This window comes from Ranitomeya imitator, chromosome 2, assembly GCF_032444005.1.
Source record: "Ranitomeya imitator isolate aRanImi1 chromosome 2, aRanImi1.pri, whole genome shotgun sequence".
Lineage (NCBI taxonomy): Eukaryota > Metazoa > Chordata > Amphibia > Anura > Dendrobatidae > Ranitomeya > Ranitomeya imitator.
This window is the reverse complement of record NC_091283.1, coordinates 69,905,494-69,922,627: the sequence shown is the minus strand read 5'-3', so window position 1 is coordinate 69,922,627 and position 17,134 is coordinate 69,905,494. Positions and strand designations below refer to the sequence as shown.

The window sequence follows — 17,134 nt, the reverse complement described above, 5'->3', positions numbered from 1 at the left end:
TCCTTCGGTGTGGTGGTGCAGCACGGTGGTGATGTAGCGGTGCCAGGAGGGGAACGCTATCCGGAACGCTGCTGCGTGCTCTTCGGCGTCCTGCATCGCTCTCAGCGTTAGCTGGAGCGTTTCCGGTGCAGTGACGTCGAGGGGGCGGAGTCAGCAGGCGTTTCCGGTCTCTGTGTGACTGCGCATGCGCAGTTCATCCAAGATGGCGGCGCCCATCGATCCTGAACGCCGGTCTCCTCACACACTGCGCTGACCCCCCAGATGTAGTCTCATCAGCCGGAACCAATAGGAGTGGCGCCAGGCAGCCTGCTGACCGGATCTGAGGGGGATTTAAGCAGGAGCTGAGAATAGAGCTCTGCCTTTGGTCACATCCACATCATGGAGAGTGATGGTGAGCGGCAGCTTCAGTTGCCGGAGGACGTGCGACAAAAGGCCACGGAGAAGGAGCATGCCAGAAGTGACCAGTCCAGCCGTAAAAGCTCGTCCAAGCAGGGATCCAGAGCATCGACTGGCAAAGAACCCCCTCGTGTTCCGGTACCTTTTTTGGCGTACACTGGTAAGAGATCTACGTGAATGCTCACTCAGTGACGCGGGCCCCTTATACTTTGTCATTTTAGGGAAAGAAAAGTGCAAAGTCGAAACATAAGGAGTGTGCCCTGTGTGAAGTCCCGTTACCAGATTCTTATATTAAAAAATTATGCGCCTCCTGTATACAACAGACGGTGAGGTCTACAGGAGTGGAGGGGTTGAGTGACATCAGGCTAGATAGATGGTATCACCCTTATTGTCCTCCCCTAGGTAGCGGAAGAATCTGCTTCTACGGCTAATCTGCGTGAGATGATCCGTACAGAAGTAAGGGAATCCCTGCGGTCTATGTCCCAGGCGGGGAGTTCAAAACAGAGAACCTCGGTGATCTCTGATTCATCAGAGGAAGATAAGGATGAAGGTTCCTATGGCTCAAATCTCTCTTCCTCGTCATCAGAAGAGGAATCTGGCCGATTCTGTCTGCCTCTGGACCGAGTAGATAAATTAGTTAAGTCGGTCAGAGGTACGATGGGCCTAGAAGAACCTAAGACTCCGCTTTCCCGTCAGCAACTAATGTTCAGTGGTTTGGAACACAAGAAGCGTAGGTCCTTCCCGGTGAATGATAAAATTCAAGACCTGATTCTCCGGGAATGGAAGAAACCGGAGAAGAAAGGCTCATTACCACCAGCCTTAAAACGCAGATATCCCTTTGAGGATACGACTGTGGATACCTGGGACAAGGCCCCTAAATTAGATGCTGCGGTAGCAAAGGCATCAAAAAAGGCCGCATTACCTTTTGAAGATATGGGATCCCTTAAAGACCCCCTTGACAGGAAGGCGGATACCTTCCTTAAAGGTACCTGGGAGATGGCAGCCGGATCGTTGAGGCCAGCGGTGGCTGCGACTTGTACAGCCAGATCCCTAATGGTCTGGCTGGAACAGTTGGAATCCCAGCTTAAGGAAGGCGCTTCCAGAAGTTCCATTCTAAGTGCGCTTCCGGTGATTCAAGATGCTGCGGCTTTCCTGTCGGACGCGTCGGTCGATTCGGTCAGGATGGCGGCCAGAGCAGCAGGACTCTCCAACGCGGCTCGTAGAGCCCTGTGGTTGAAATGTTGGTCGGGTGACATTCAATCAAGGTCCAAATTATGCGCTATCCCATGCAAAGGGGAATACCTCTTCGGACCAACCTTGGATGACCTGCTTGAAAAGGCTGGAGATGACAAGAAAAAATTCCCGAGTTTGTCATCATCTTCTTATCGCCGTCCATTCAACAGGAGGAGATTTGGTCGCGGAAGGAAGCGAGCATCCTCACCCACTAGAGAGAATTTTAGATGGGAGGATAGACGCAGGAGAGGTACGGGTTACATGTTCCGCCGTTCCTCAAAAGAACGTAAGAAACCGGACCAATGACTAGCGATCCCTGTGGGAGGGAGATTGTCAGCCTTCTCTTCCGCATGGTCTAACATCTCAAATAGTGACTGGGTCCGAGGTATTATTTCAGAAGGTCTGAAATTAGAATTTATTCACTGGCCTCGGGATAAATTTATGTTAACCCCCTTACGTTCCTCCACTATTGAACAGACGGCTTTGGAGGCAGAAGTTGTGAGTTTATGCCTCAAAAACGTGCTGATTGAAGTTCCAGAGTCAGAAAGAGGGAGTGGATTCTACTCTCCCCTTTTTCTGATCCAGAAACCAGACAGATCATTTAGGACTATCATTAACCTTAAATCCCTGAATGAATACCTGGTTAAAGCCACATTTAAAATGGAGTCAATCAGCTCTGCAATTAAAATGTTGTTCAAACACTGCTTCATGGTAGTTGTGGACTTAAAAGATGCGTATTATCATGTTCCTATCCATGAAAACTTTCAGAGGTTTCTACGTGTGGCGGTGTCTATGGGGGGTATTGTTCGACATTTTCAATTTAGAGCCCTTCCCTTCGGCCTCTCAACGTCTCCCCGAGTATTCACTAAAGTAGTTGCGGAGGTCATGGCGCATTTACGTGAATCTGATATCCTCATAATCCCTTATCTGGATGATTTCCTGATAGTTGGGAACTCAGCAGACCATTGCCTTGCTCAGGTAAAAACAGCTATATCTAAGCTAGAGAATCTGGGCTGGATCGTGAATTATGAAAAATCCCGATTACAACCCCTAAAAAACCAGAGATTCCTAGGTCTGCTGTTAGATTCCGAGTCCCAACAATGCTGTCTTCCAACTGATAAACTGCGCCATATCCAACAACAGGTAGGCTACAGGCTATAGTCCCTCCCTAAGGTAGTTTACATCTCTGTAATTCTCTCGTAGTGCTGTCATGGGAGTCCGAATAAAGCATTAAGCTACTTACTGGTAGCGGCATTTTTCGGAGGCCCATGACAGCACCCTTAGTTCCCTCCCTATTCACGTGGGGGTTGCACTTCCCATAATGTATATAATGAGATAGATAGATCTCACGTGTGGTATATAGTTCATTATGATTGATTATTTGTGGACATAAACTGTATATAATGTATGTTTGTGTGCTACTAACCGCGGTAGTCCTCTCAGGCTCTAATATACAACTGATGCATGGGGAGAGGTACCGCCCTTTTGTATCTGTAGGTTTCCTGTTCCTGAAGGGCGGATCCCCTCTCTCGTAGTGCTGTCATGGGCCTCCGAAAAATGCCGCTACCAGTAAGTAGCTTAATGCTATCACAGGGGTCTCTGGCAAGAAATGTGTGTGTTATCTGATGCACAAGGGTGTGTTCACATTGATGTTTTTTTTTTTCAGACAGCCAAAAATTGTGCATTTTTCATGCAGAAGACTCTTTAGGAAATCCTTCTTTTCTTGGTCTTTTGTAAACCTGAGGCTTTTTTTAAGCATTTTTTTGGGGGGGTATTTTTTGTCTTACGCATGTTTTTAAACTTCAACAGTGATAAAACTGCTGTTGGTATTTGTAGCAAAATTGCTGACAAAATGCTCAGAAAGACATGTTTTGAGCCTTCACATTGACTTTCTTGTATGGCACATTATAGAGCGTCTTCATAGCAGAAGCCTCCAGAAGATTGGTGATTGGTTAGGTCGCTGATTTTTAACTTGAAGCGCCAAAGCCTGAATAGATGCACAGCAAGTCGTCTTTTGAGTGTTGTTACGACTTTTTTAAGCAGCTTTTCAATCTTGCCTGAAAGAAAACCTTATGTGACCATACCCTGAGCCTGATTATCAGCATTAGGGCCCATGTACATGACCCTATAATTTGGATGAGTGCTATCCATGGTTTTGATGAATGGCACTCGTACCCATGTTGTTCTATTGTCCTGTGCACGTTATTTTTTTCCTCCAGACTCCATTTCTGCGAAAATTGGATCAAACTCTGATCAGAGTGCAATTCGCATAATCGGACCGATTTTCTCGGATGTAGAGAAAAAGGTCTTCTGCAGCTGCCCTTACCTCTGCTTACACTTTGGTTGCTTTGGCCATAAAATGTTTGTGCTCTCTTACCTTGACTATAACTTTTCCGTTTCTGTATGCGATGGACTGGCCTGTTGAGGATGTGAACCTTTAGCTAACTTTCCACTTGCCTTACAAATATGGGTGCTTTACACTTCATCTATTGTTTTTGCAACATATACTAGAAGCACATACAGTTCTGTCCCTATTATTCCATAGGCAGCTGTTCTTTAAAGAAAAAGGTAAAGATCGTGCTGCAGCTCCAAGCAGGTGATTTCTTACCCCATTGCTGGATTTACAGCTACACTGCTCAGTGTGTAATGTCCTCCATGCTTCTGCTTCTGTCTATGGGTACCGTTTATGGGCGATACCATAGCACCCAGTCTCCACCCACTAACTCAGAGACAACTGAAAGTTAGAGCCTGCCGAGGAGAAAACTGGTGAAAAATGTAGGATACCAGTCATATGATGGTCAGGAATTGTGCTAATCCTCTTCTACACACATTACTGAGTTACCTGAAACCAGATGTATATTGATGCACCACAATCCTACAATTACCAACAGCATACAATCTATCACTAGAAATGGAAATCATTTGAGATTTGCTCCTGTTTGAAGAAAAACAAAATCTATCCACCACTTTTATATCTTCCAATAGATCTTCCCTAAAGAAGCTGTCTATATCCATGAGATAATTATGGACCACACGTTAAAGGGGTTTTCCACTGCTCGTATATTGAAGATCTATTCTTTGAACAAGTCATCGGTATCAGACTGGGTGTTGTTCGACACCAGGAAAATTGCAAAGGGGAACAGGGGATAGTTGATAAAGTGAGACAATAAGCCTATCTAAAGAGATGTTTTAAAAATGAGAGGGGTAGATATTAATGGCATCTTCTGGGGTAGTGCTTTCCAGAAAACTGGCGCAGCATGAGAGAAGTCTTGGAGATGGAAATGGGATGTTCAAATTAGGCTACGTTCACATTAGCGTTGTGCGGGGCTGTCGGGCGCAGCCGCGGCGACGCATGCATCATGCGCCCCTATATTTAACATGGGGGCGCATGGACATGCGTTGTCTTGCGTTTTGTGACGCATGCGTTTTTTTGGCGCAAGCGTCAGGACGCAGCAAGTTGCATTTTTTTTGCGTCCAAAAGCAAGCCAAAAATGGACGCATGCGTCACAAAACCATGCGTTTTTGCATACGTTTTGCATGCGTTGTGCGTTGCGTTGCCGACGCAACACACAACAACGCTAATGTGAACGTAGCCTTATGGAGGATGTCGGTTTTAGATCACTTCCAGAATGGGGGGCATGGGTAGGGTGATAGACAGATAAGGGAGGAGATGTTGGGTGTTGTAGAACTGTGTAGAGCTTTGAAGGTAAGATTGACAAGTATATATTGTACTCTGTAGCAGATGGGCAACTAGTGCAAGGACTGGCACAAAGTTAAAGGCGTTGGTGTAGCGACTGGACAGAAATAAGACCCTGGCTACTGTATTCAAGATAGATTGGAGAGGAGAAATATTGGTAAGGGGGAGATACCTATGGCATGGGTGTATCTGCTGGCATAACAGTGGATTAAACAGACTCTGGATTTTTCCCTTCACACACATCTTTGTGGGACAGAGGCCCCCTTATTATTCATATTATGGTTATTCCTATGTCTTTGGCCAACTTTAGGTTGCTCCACCAGCTTACACAACAGGGAACCATTTGGCTGATTTTTGACGTTATACAAGAAAGTTATGTGTTTGGGGGGGGTGGGGGTCCTATATCATTCGAAAAAGCACATGTTGGTTATTGGACCATCCCCTGTTTCAGTGTAGACTCGCCACTCCTTACTGTCTACAAACGTACAGCTCCAGCTAGGTGAAAGTCAACCATTTTTGTGATCTACTTGTGCTTTTTTCATTGATTGTCAGATTTTCTTTAGGACTTTGTGGTATAGATCCCAAGAGCCGATGTACCTAAAATGTGACTTCTGTGAGAGTTGACCACCATTGCAATACTTTGATGCTGCGGGGGCAAAATTGCCTCTGCAAGCGTAATGATGGAGCGTGCCAGCAGCCTGGTATTTTGGAGCAGCCACACAGATATGCCACTGGGAAACATCAGTGAGATGGGAGACAGTGGAGCGATGCAGATACAGAAGATACAGAGAGAGAATGACTCAAGGCTCCCCATAGGTCAGGTGGTTGGAGGTTGTTGGCTTAGCTGCGTATTTATACCTCTCCCTGAAGTTATTCTTGCAAATATCCTGCACAAAAATATGCAACTTTTTATCTGCACATTTTGAAAAAAATGTAATGACTTTTGGTTGAATAGAAGAACCTGCCAGATGACCTGTTTTGTACTTTGTGTCTGCATTGTGTTTGTACCTGGTGCTGGATCCCTGTTTGGTTTGTGAATCTGTCATGCATCGCCCTCTCAGACTCAGCACTATTCCTAAGCCAGTGTAGACTTTTTGCCCAGATTTAAAGGAAACCTGTCAAGAAATCCATTCTGCGTGAAGCACAAGTAGCATGAATCTAAAACTGGCTTTGTTTCAGCTTTGTGTATTTTACTCTTGCCGTGGCTTTTCAGAGCAAACTTTAAAATTTGGTTGGGCACAATGTCCCCTAATTATCAATATCTGCAACGTTCATCAATTGGGCAAGGTGTGACATCACGCCTCCGCTCCGCACATTTTAGCAGGACTTTGCGAAACTGACTTGAACGCGTTGCAAACTTTTAGTGTAACCTCAAGTTGCGACTAACGAAAGTGTTTAAAGCCAGGTGGCTGGCAAGAACACCTTGGATGCATCGTCGCCTATGTATCTTGGATGATTATCCGAAGCATGTGTCTGGCAACTTCTTCATGACCAAATCCTGAAGACTGACAGGTTTCTCCCAATGTGTGTGTATAGAGGGAGATGTGTGTGTCTAGGGGAGCTGGGCACAGAGGAGCCGCCAGAGACCGGCATCTGACTGCTCATCTGAGACTGGTCCTAAGCCGAATTGTCAAAAAGTGTTTACTCCGAAATGCTGCGTTTCCCAGTAAATGACTCATATCTGTAGTGACACATCTCAATCACCGTCTCCTCTCAGGTTCCCTTTACATTTGTGTCTGTGGCTTTCTGACCCTGATACTGAAAACTATTGCAGAGGCTCCTTCTGAAACCTATATAGGGGTGGGTGCCATCTTGGCAGGAGAGGGCTGTATCGGTGTATTCTTTGCCTCTGATTTGGTACCACACAGGCACTTTTTCCATTATTTTCTCTACTGGGCTTCTAATATGTGGGTTTATGCGTATGCTATTTGCATCTGACTTTGCATACCATTTACCATGCTTCCATGGTGCATTATTTGCTTGTCCTCTCCTTGCCCTTCGCATTGTGTAACTCGTTTTTACCTTTGCATTTTGACTCTTGTATTTTTATTTTTTTTGCTGTAAGTAAAGTTTTATTATAATATTGTACACTTTTTTTTGGTGGTTGGACATTTTTCTTGCGATTTGTAGTTACAATTGAGTTACTTCACTATTACGGTTTCCGCGCTAATCCTAGTGTCACCAGATTTATCACATTGTAGAGGTCTATGGTACCTGCCTGGTCGATCAAGATTGTGCTCAAACCTCTCTATTTTTTCAGTCTTTCTTTTTAATGACAGCCAGATTAGTTGAGACTTTGGATCTCTCTGGTGCCCTATTATTAATATTTTTCTGTATTTCTTTTTTTTTGTGCTGAGCATTGTTATTGCAGTAATGTTATTTTCTGCAGTATTGTACACACGACCCTACGCTGCTTATTATACGATCTGTATTCTCTTTTTTTCGTCTATTGTATACAGATGTGGAAGAACGTGGCGGCACATAGCAATGACAAGCCGATACAGAGTGGAGATAGATACTTTGTAGTATTTCCTTTAGTATAACCATAAGGCTAATGGCTTGTAGAGCCCCCCCTGATATGGATATGGCCATGATAACATACACAGCCCCCTTTTTGTGATAAGCACAAGGTATTGGTGTTGCAGGGCACACAGCAGGGGGCTTTTGTAATGGATCCGGTGCTCTTTTGTCTGACGATTAGCTGGTGCACACCATCCCTTTCTGTCGAGTTGCCTGAATCGCTTATTTACCTGCTGCCCCCATTTGAGATCTCGCCGCCGTCAGTCAGCAGCCCCTGGAGGTCAGACCGAGCCGGGAGCTGCGGAGTGGCCCCCCAGATGGACACCTGCCTGCCTGGCTTCCCTGTCACTACTTTAGGCAATTTGTGATCTGTGCAGGGGGGAGGGCTGAGCATTGAATCAGATTGTTGATAACGTCCCCACAAGGACTGCGATTAAGAGCACGCTTCTCTACTGCAGAAGACGGAGCTATCCCTGATCCTACAGCATGTTAGCCGGCCAGGACCCTTCTCTTCCAGAATGTGGCCACAGACTAGGGAAATGAGCGCGCCGTCACAGCCGTGCACCATGCAGACACGTCCAGCCCTTCATCTTTGCCATTTTCCGTCCCAGTGAAGGATTAAAATGACTGCTTGATGCATCTTTTTTATTTTTTTGATGGTGTGATTTCTCTTCCCTCGTCCATTATGGCAATCTCGCAGTGTGTGACCAGAGCTTGCTCCACAGGAAGACAGGCTGCTGAATTTAGCCACTGATCACCCACTAGCCCTGGCCTAAGGCTATGCTGAGATTTCTATCCCATTTGTATTGTTGCAGCTCAAAGGACGAGTGTTCAGAGGATGACAAGTGTATTCTGAGTAGGTATGTTTTGTTTCATGCAAATCCCCCCCCCCCCCCCAATCCCTCATCTTTCCCACCCTCCGTATTGGATAGATATCAAGCTTTTAGAGCCGTGGGTGCTTGATTAAAGTGCTGCAGTGTCCTTAGCCGAATTCCATTACAATCAAGTTTTTATTTGCATTAGATCTTATTTTAGCGGCTTTATAATAAGGCTGCATTGTACTGCTGTGTGCAGTGCGGGGTTTACTTTTTTTTTTTTTTTTTTTCACTCACTCTTCCTTTCTCCCATCTCCTTTACTAACCCACTGCAGTCAACGCTTCCCTAACGAGGTGGCACTATTGTTGAGGTAGAGCGATAGACTCATCGGATCGCTTTAGGGGACAGGAGGATTTAAAAGGCAATGCCTGGCGACCCTATTTTTACAGATTGGAAGCATCGGTCTGAGGGCATTGGCAGAGTCATTTGCTTGTGTGCAGAGCATCGTCATCATCATCACCAGCAGGAACAGCAGCAGCATCCTCTGCCATGTCAGTAGTGTGTTGGATGGAGGTCCTAGTCGGTAGTCTGTTATGGAAACGCTGTTTACTGTTATTGTAGTACCGTGGTGACAACATGCCATTGAAATGGAAAACCAGCTCTCCTGCTATCTGGAAATTCCCCGTTCCCGTGCTTAAAACATCCAGGTCATCGCTGCTTTCTCCAGCATACATGTAAGTGAGAGACACGAGGAAACCTCTAAGGTGGGCTTTTATTTAAGAGAATACCCTCTCTGGACAAAAATGCAGCAGCGGCATTCTGCATTTCAAAGAAAGGGAAAAAAAAAAAAAAAATCCAAGGAGAGAAAAGTTCTTCCCGTCTGTAATCTATTATTCAGATCACCATAGTTAATTATCGGGATTACATATATCACTGCAAAAAAAAATAAAAAATCTTTTGTCATCATTGGGTATTCTACATTGAACAAAGGTCCATCCTTAAGCTTGGTGATCTTTTGTAAGTTTCCCTGAAAGACGACCATTGGTGTTTTCAGCCCTAAACCCACTGTGGTTTTATCTTTTTTTGTGTTTGGGGAGGGGGGAACAAACCATACCTGCCATTGTCCGACCGATGATGTGTCCAGTTTGTGTGCCGTGCCAAATAAACCTTCATAAATCATGTGCACCATGATTTATAAGACGTGATCAGGTTTGCTGCCTCCTATGCCTTTTCTCAGTCCTATGTAACGCACAGCATGTGTATGTTTTGTACATGCAATTTAATATTGTGTTTCCGGTTTTTGTCTTTGCCTGTCGTGCCCTTTGTGAATAACTTTTTTTTTTACGCCTGTATAAACTATTACTTGTCTTTATTACGTAGTTTATGCAAATATCAAGTTCGATGGTGTGTGCTTTTCACTAATATTTTACTAATGATTTTGGAATCTTGAACTTGTCATAATATATTATATTTATGTCTTGTGTAACTCTTTGGTCTGTGCTCAGTCTATTGTCTCTTTCACTTAAAAAGTAAAATGATATAATGGGTGTAATGATCCGTAAGGACCCCTCCACCGTATCACGGCTGCGATTCCTGGTCTGGCCGCTGGTCTTGTGACCCCAGCGATCACCATCACAGGTATATATTCGTTCTGGTCACAAGACCCACAGTCCGGCCACAACTTGCAGCCGTGATACGGATGAGCCAATACAGCAACTATATTATTGAATATAACCCTTAATAAGGGTCTTTCTATCCAAAATCTTCACCCTTTTTAAAACTCTGCAAAAAAAAAAAAATATTAATACTTAATATTCCATAACCTTAGTAATAACTCTAGGGGGTAAGAAAAAAAAAAATACATTTGATTCCAGGCAATGGAAATCCTTGGAAAACATTAGTGACCCCCAGCTGTACACTGTTGGGACTGTCAAACAGCTCCTCATATCTCCGATTCCTTGACTCCTGTAAGTGTGATAGAAGGGGAGTGAAATATTAGGGTTAATGGCAGTCACACTTACCGTAAGTTATTAAACATTTTTACGATTTGTTTCATAATGGTGATATAATATACGGCGGTGTCACCTCCTTTTATACAGTGCTGTTCCCTCTATGACCTGTTCATGAAATCTGCTTGGTGTATATTATATACTTGCTACCTGTGGTTTTTTTTTTTTTAATTATTTTATACCCCCCTCATCAAGACAAAGGAGGAAGCAAAATGCAGATGTGTGGTTTTGCAGGGGTTAAATACGGAGGACTCCCAACAATGGAGCTCTTTTTTGTTAGACCATGTACAATGAAGGCTTTGTCACCGGTCTTCTGCCTAAGATTTACGCGTCCCACGTTTTGTAGCAGATTGGCTAATTAACACTTTCTCTGGCCTTAAGGACTCTCCTGATCCTTTGACTTGTGCGATGGACGTGAACTAGACCCTCCTGTACTGTGGACTTCTCCAGAGTATTTGCTCCGATGGGTTCAGAGACCTCCTCCTTTACCAGGAGACGACGACGGCTTTCATGACTTTACCGCCGAGTTTACTCAGGACTTAGTAATAGACTTAGACTCCGTAGTATTGACCGGGCAGGATATCGGAGGCACGAGCACCTAATTTATTTTGCTGGTACATGTTTTAGGAAACATCTTAGGACCTCGTCACGTAGATGGAGCAGCCCGGTATCTCACAGTATCTGTGCATAGCTCTTACATGTATGAAAAAGCCACATATTTGTGGTTGGGGACTACAAGAGTATTAGTCAAGACGAGGTGACTACGGCAAGGATGTCGTCAGTTTGTAGGGTGGGCGTTGTGGTCAGCCACTGCTGGAATGACTGCAATACTTAAAATGTATCTCTGATAGGACTCGTCCTAAATGTACACGGTGTAAAATAAGAGGGGCGGTTTTGCGAGTCCACAACCCATGGATACATTTTTGTGTAGAGCTTTCCTGATTCATTCTTCATCTGTCCTTCTAATGTTGCTAATGGGGTTTAGTGCTTTTTTTTATTCTTCACTTTTATTTTACAGGTCATTGAATATTTTTTATCGAGCACCCCTGTGTGCGTGTCTAAGTATCTTGTGTGGCCATGACCTGGTTTTGGTGATGAGATTCAGCTTGGGGCCATGCACATTTTTTTCTTTTTTGTTTCTTGTCCTTATGACCCATTTTTCTTTTGGTCTTGGTTTGTGTAGATCTTCATAGTGTTCTAGATAAGACTACGCGATCTGCTGCTGGATGTCTCCGTGTCCTGTGTCTGTGATGAGTCTTTATGACTAGCAAGTGTTGTCTGATGCTCGGTGTATCCTATATCCAGCAGTCTTCTCAGTGTGAAGTCGGCCATGGGCGTTTTCTAGCTAATACTCCTTGTGAAAGGTCCTCACAGGTAAAGGTTTATATAGTAACATAGTAACATAGTTAGTAAGGCCGAAAAAAGACATTTGTCCATCCAGTTCAGCCTATATTCCATCATAATAAATACCCAGATCTACGTCCTTCTACAGAACCTAATAATTGTAAGATACAATATTGTTCTGCTCCAGGAAGACATCCAGGCCTCTCTTGAACCCCTCGACTGAGTTCGCCATCACCACCTCCTCAGGCAAGCAATTCCAGATTCTCACTGCCCTAACAGTAAAGAATCCTCTTCTATGTTGGTGGAAAAACCTTCTCTCCTCCAGACGCAAAGAATGCCCCCTTGTGCCCGTCACCTTCCTTGGTATAAACAGATCCTCAGCGAGATATTTGTATTGTCCCCTTATATACTTATACATGGTTATTAGATCGCCCCTCAGTCGTCTTTTTTCTAGACTAAATAATCCTAATTTCGCTAATCTATCTGGGTATTGTAGTTCTCCCATCCCCTTTATTAATTTTGTTGCCCTCCTTTGTACTCTCTCTAGTTCCATTATATCCTTCCTGAGCAGCGGTGCCCAAAACTGGACACAGTACTCCATGTGCGGTCTAACTAGGGATTTGTACAGAGGCAGTATAATGCTCTCATCATGTGTATCCAGACCTCTTTTAATGCACCCCATGATCCTGTTTGCCTTGGCAGCTGCTGCCTGGCACTGGCTGCTCCAGGTAAGTTTATCATTAACTAGGATCCCCAAGTCCTTCTCCCTGTCAGATTTACCCAGTGGTTTCCCGTTCAGTGTGTAATGGTGATATTGATTCCCTCTTCCCATGTGTATAACCTTACATTTATCATTGTTAAACCTCATCTGCCACCTTTCAGCCCAAGTTTCCAACTTATCCAGATCAATCTGTAGCAGAATACTATCTTCTCTTGTATTAACTGCTTTACATAGTTTTGTATCATCTGCAAATATCGATATTTTACTGTGTAAACCTTCTACCAGATCATTAATGAATATGTTGAAGAGAACAGGTCCCAATACTGACCCCTGCGGTACCCCACTGGTCACAGCGACCCAGTTAGAGACTATACCATTTATAACCACCCTCTGCTTTCTATCACTAAGCCAGTTACTAACCCATTTACACACATTTTCCCCCAGACCAAGCATTCTCATTTTGTGTACCAACCTCTTGTGCGGCACGGTATCAAACGCTTTGGAAAAATCGAGATATACCACGTCCAATGACTCACCGTGGTCCAGGCTATAGCTTACCTCTTCATAAAAACTGATTAGATTGGTTTGACAGGAGCGATTTCTCATAAACCCATGCTGATATGGAGTTAAACAGTTATTCTCATTGAGATAATCCAGAATAACATCCTTCAGAAACCCTTCAAATATTTTACCAACAATAGAGGTTAGACTTACTGGCCTATAATTTCCAGGTTCACTTTTAGAGCCCTTTTTGAATATTGGCACCACATTTGCTATGCGCCAGTCCTGCGGAACAGACCCTGTCGCTATAGAGTCCCTAAAAATAAGAAATAATGGTTTATCTATTACATTACTTAGTTCTCTTAGTACTCGTGGGTGAATGCCATCCGGACCCGGAGATTTATCTATTTTAATCTTATTTAGCCGGTTTCGCACCTCTTCTTGGGTTAGATTGGTGACCCTTAATATAGGGTTTTCATTGTTTCTTGGGATTTCACCTAGCATTTCATTTTCCACCGTGAATACCGTGGAGAAGAAGGTGTTTAATATGTTAGCTTTTTCCTCGTCATCTACAACCATTCTTTCCTCACTATTTTTTAAGGGGCCTACATTTTCAGTTTTTATTCTTTTACTATTGATATAGTTGAAGAACAGTTTGGGATTAGTTTTACTCTCCTTAGCAATGTGCTTCTCTGTTTCCTTTTTGGCAGCTTTAATTAGTTTTTTAGATAAAGTATTTTTCTCCCTATAGTTTTTTAGAGCTTCAATGGTGCCATCCTGCTTTAGTAGTGCAAATGCTTTCTTTTTACTGTTAATTGCCTGTCTTACTTCTTTGTTTAGCCACATTGGGTTTTTCCTATTTCTAGTCCTTTTATTCCCACAAGGTATAAACCGCTTACACTGCCTATTTAGGATGTTCTTAAACATTTCCCATTTATTATCTGTATTCTCATTTCTGAGGATATTGTCCCAGTCTACCAGATTAAGGGCATCTCTAAGCTGTTCAAACTTTGCCTTCCTAAAGTTCAATGTTTTTGTGACTCCCTGACAAGTCCCCCTAGTGAAAGACAGGTGAAACTGCACAATATTGTGGTCGCTATTTCCTAAATGCCCAACCACCTCAATGTCGCTCCTCCGTCTCATCACATTTATTTATCTGCTTTTTGTAGGATAAAGTGAACTTCTTCCTTCTTTCTACATTGGGGTTACACTTACTCCAGCATGAAGCCATATAAAAATACGGTAACCTCTTTATACCCGCAGAGAGACAGAAGGGTCTTGGATAAGTGGCACCGTGCACTTATCTGAATGCAGGAGATGAATGGCATAACGTTTTTGCTGATATTTATGAGTAGGAAGAAAGTTTTGATTACATTTCAAGACAGTAAAACTCTGGGAACTGAAATTCATTGCTCCAGTTCTGCAATAGTGATTGATCTAGAGCTCTAGTGAAATCCTAATTCATGTAGATGATACTTTGATTTGGTAGCATACTTTGTTTAGTCTTCTTTCATGGACACGTAGGTCACTGGTAGGTCATAGCTACTCTATACATGGCCATTTTTACCTATTGTTCTTTATGAGCCTTATTTTTGGTTGTTTGCCATTCACTTGTCTAAATAAGAGCTTTGCCGCTGATATGTGGTTGTTTTTTTATTTCTTTTTGTCTTCTGATTTTATCGCTGAATTGATCCTTTTGTTGAAGTTTTGGGATGCCCGAGCAAAAAGAGGGTAATCATGTAACAAAAATAAAAAAAGGGTCACTTATCCTGGGGTCTTGCAATTCAACTTGCACCAAGTCTATCAGCCACATTGGTGGTCTGAGAGCCACCTGATAACCTGACGGCATATACAGCTTTTAATATGCCGGCCTGGCTCGATGTCACCAGTGTGACGTTGTGCCAAGCCAGCTAATCGGAAAAAGCTTCGGGTGCCATAGAGTAAGAAGTGATTTCTAGGACAACTATTACTGACAAGACGATGGATAGAATCCTTCAGGTCAGTTTGCGCCAACTGTAGTCATTATCCAAAAATTGATGTACAAAAAAAGTGATAATCCTATATTAAAGGGATTCTGTCAGTAGGTTTTAGCTATGTTATCTCAGAGCACCGTGATATAGGGTCAGAGAACCTGATTCCAGATAGAACCTCTGTTTTATCTGTCGTAGCAGTGCTCTGAATGCTGAGCGGTGTATGACCCCGCCCTCATCACTGATTGGCAGCTTGCTGACAGTGTACACAAGAAGCTGCCAATCAGTGATGTAGGCGGGGTATATAGATTCAGTGGACCACTTAGTCCTGCAGTTATTAGTGATAATCTTCTGCTAATAAAACACTGATTGCATTGAAACTACAGCAAGCTGCTGAGCATGTGATACATCACTGGAATCAGGCTCTCTGCCCCCACAGTATGCTGCTCTCAGATTATATATGCAAAAGAACAATTGGTAAAAGGAGAAAACACAATTAGTCACAAAGGAATAAGAAAAAAGAACAACCTCACCCATTTAGGAGGTTCAGCGCAGTTATGGCATATAGACTCTTGTTGTGTTGGAACTAACCCTAAGAGAGCCCTATCGGCTTCCTCATAGATTGTAAGCTTGCGAGCAGGGCCCTCATTCCTCTTGGTATCTGTTTTGATCTTTGTGTTTATTGTTATGCTGTAATGTCCATTGTATGTACAAGTCCCCTCTATAATGTAAAGTGCTGCGGAATATGTTGCCGCTATAGAAATAAAATGTATTATTATTGCCAACCTGGTCAGTCCCAAAACTCTGGCAAGTCAGTCCACAGCTATATTTACCGTACTTCTAGATAATAGATCCCACCACTCTACTCACCTTTTGGATCAATTTTGTCCTCATCTGCGTGCCTCACATTTTTGTTAAGGGTTGTTTGTTACCTATTCAGGGTTTGCAGCTGCTTATATATGATCTTTTAATTAACTTTCAATAAAGATTATGCTCTGAGATTAAATGGCAAAAAAAGTTGGTGGCAGATTCCCTTTTAAAGGGACTCTCATGACAGTATAACTGTACAACCACATACATGCTCTCGGTGCTTCATGGCGGGGCCAATTATTTTACTGCTCCTTCCCACCCGCTAGTTTTCCATCTATCTCTGCCCTTCTTTGGCTCTATAAAGCTAGAGAAAAAAGGACAACAGGCATGTGGGGAGTGGTATATAAATGTTTAGCCACGCCATGAAGCACTGAGTGGCAGGACTTGGTTTGAACAGTCTTTCTGTGCTGATAGTCCCTTTTAAATTGCTACTTCATGAGACAGAGGTGCTTAATTAGTGTGGATTTTCTGTGTTTTGCGTGAAGATTTTACATTCTGATGTGGATGCATAAAATTCGCAACCTAGCACAGTACCTATTACGATAATGAGATTTCAAAAATCTCATCTACACGTTGTGTCAATTTTCCCACATGTAAATTGGCCTGCAGTGCGGGTTTTAAAATCTGCAAAATGTCCATTCTTTGTGCGGAATTGTAGACTTCGCTCTTTGCAATTTATTAGGTAAAACTCTCAACAAATTCTAAAGTCAACACATGCATATTTTGATTCAGAAATGCTGCAGGAACATCCACATTAAACTTGCTACTTGTACAGTTACCATTTTCCACACTGACGTATGTGATACATCCAGGCAGGGTAGTAGTTCAGCAGTCAGGGATGCATATACAGCTCTGGCAAAAATGAAGAGACCACTGCAAAATTTTCAGTTTGTCTGATTTTTCTCTTTGTAGGTACTGTATATACTCAAGTATAAGCCAACCCCCCCCCCCCCCCTAATTTTGCCACACAAAATAAAGAAAACTTAATGACTCAAGTATAAGCCTAGGGTGGGAAATGGAGCAGCTACCGGTAAATGTCAAAAGTAAAAATAGATAC

General features: G+C 43.3%; 1 protein-coding gene across 4 annotated transcripts in view; it reads left to right on the top strand.

The window, feature by feature from the left end:
* Positions 1-17,134, top strand: part of KLHL13 (kelch like family member 13) — a 105,985-nt gene that overhangs the window by 18,598 nt on the left and 70,253 nt on the right. Inside the window, exons 1-2 of one of the 4 annotated variants that reach the window (XM_069746926.1) lie at positions 8,015-8,706; positions 9,284-9,396. The exons of 1 other annotated variant lie outside the window; for it this stretch is intronic. In XM_069746926.1, the coding sequence (XP_069603027.1) occupies positions 9,299-9,396 (98 nt within the window). In that variant the 5' untranslated portion in view covers positions 8,015-8,706; positions 9,284-9,298. Of the gene's footprint in view, positions 1-8,014; positions 8,707-8,791; positions 9,397-17,134 lie in introns of those variants that run through there. 2 more of the 4 variants (XM_069746927.1, XM_069746925.1) reach the window with 2 other exon arrangements.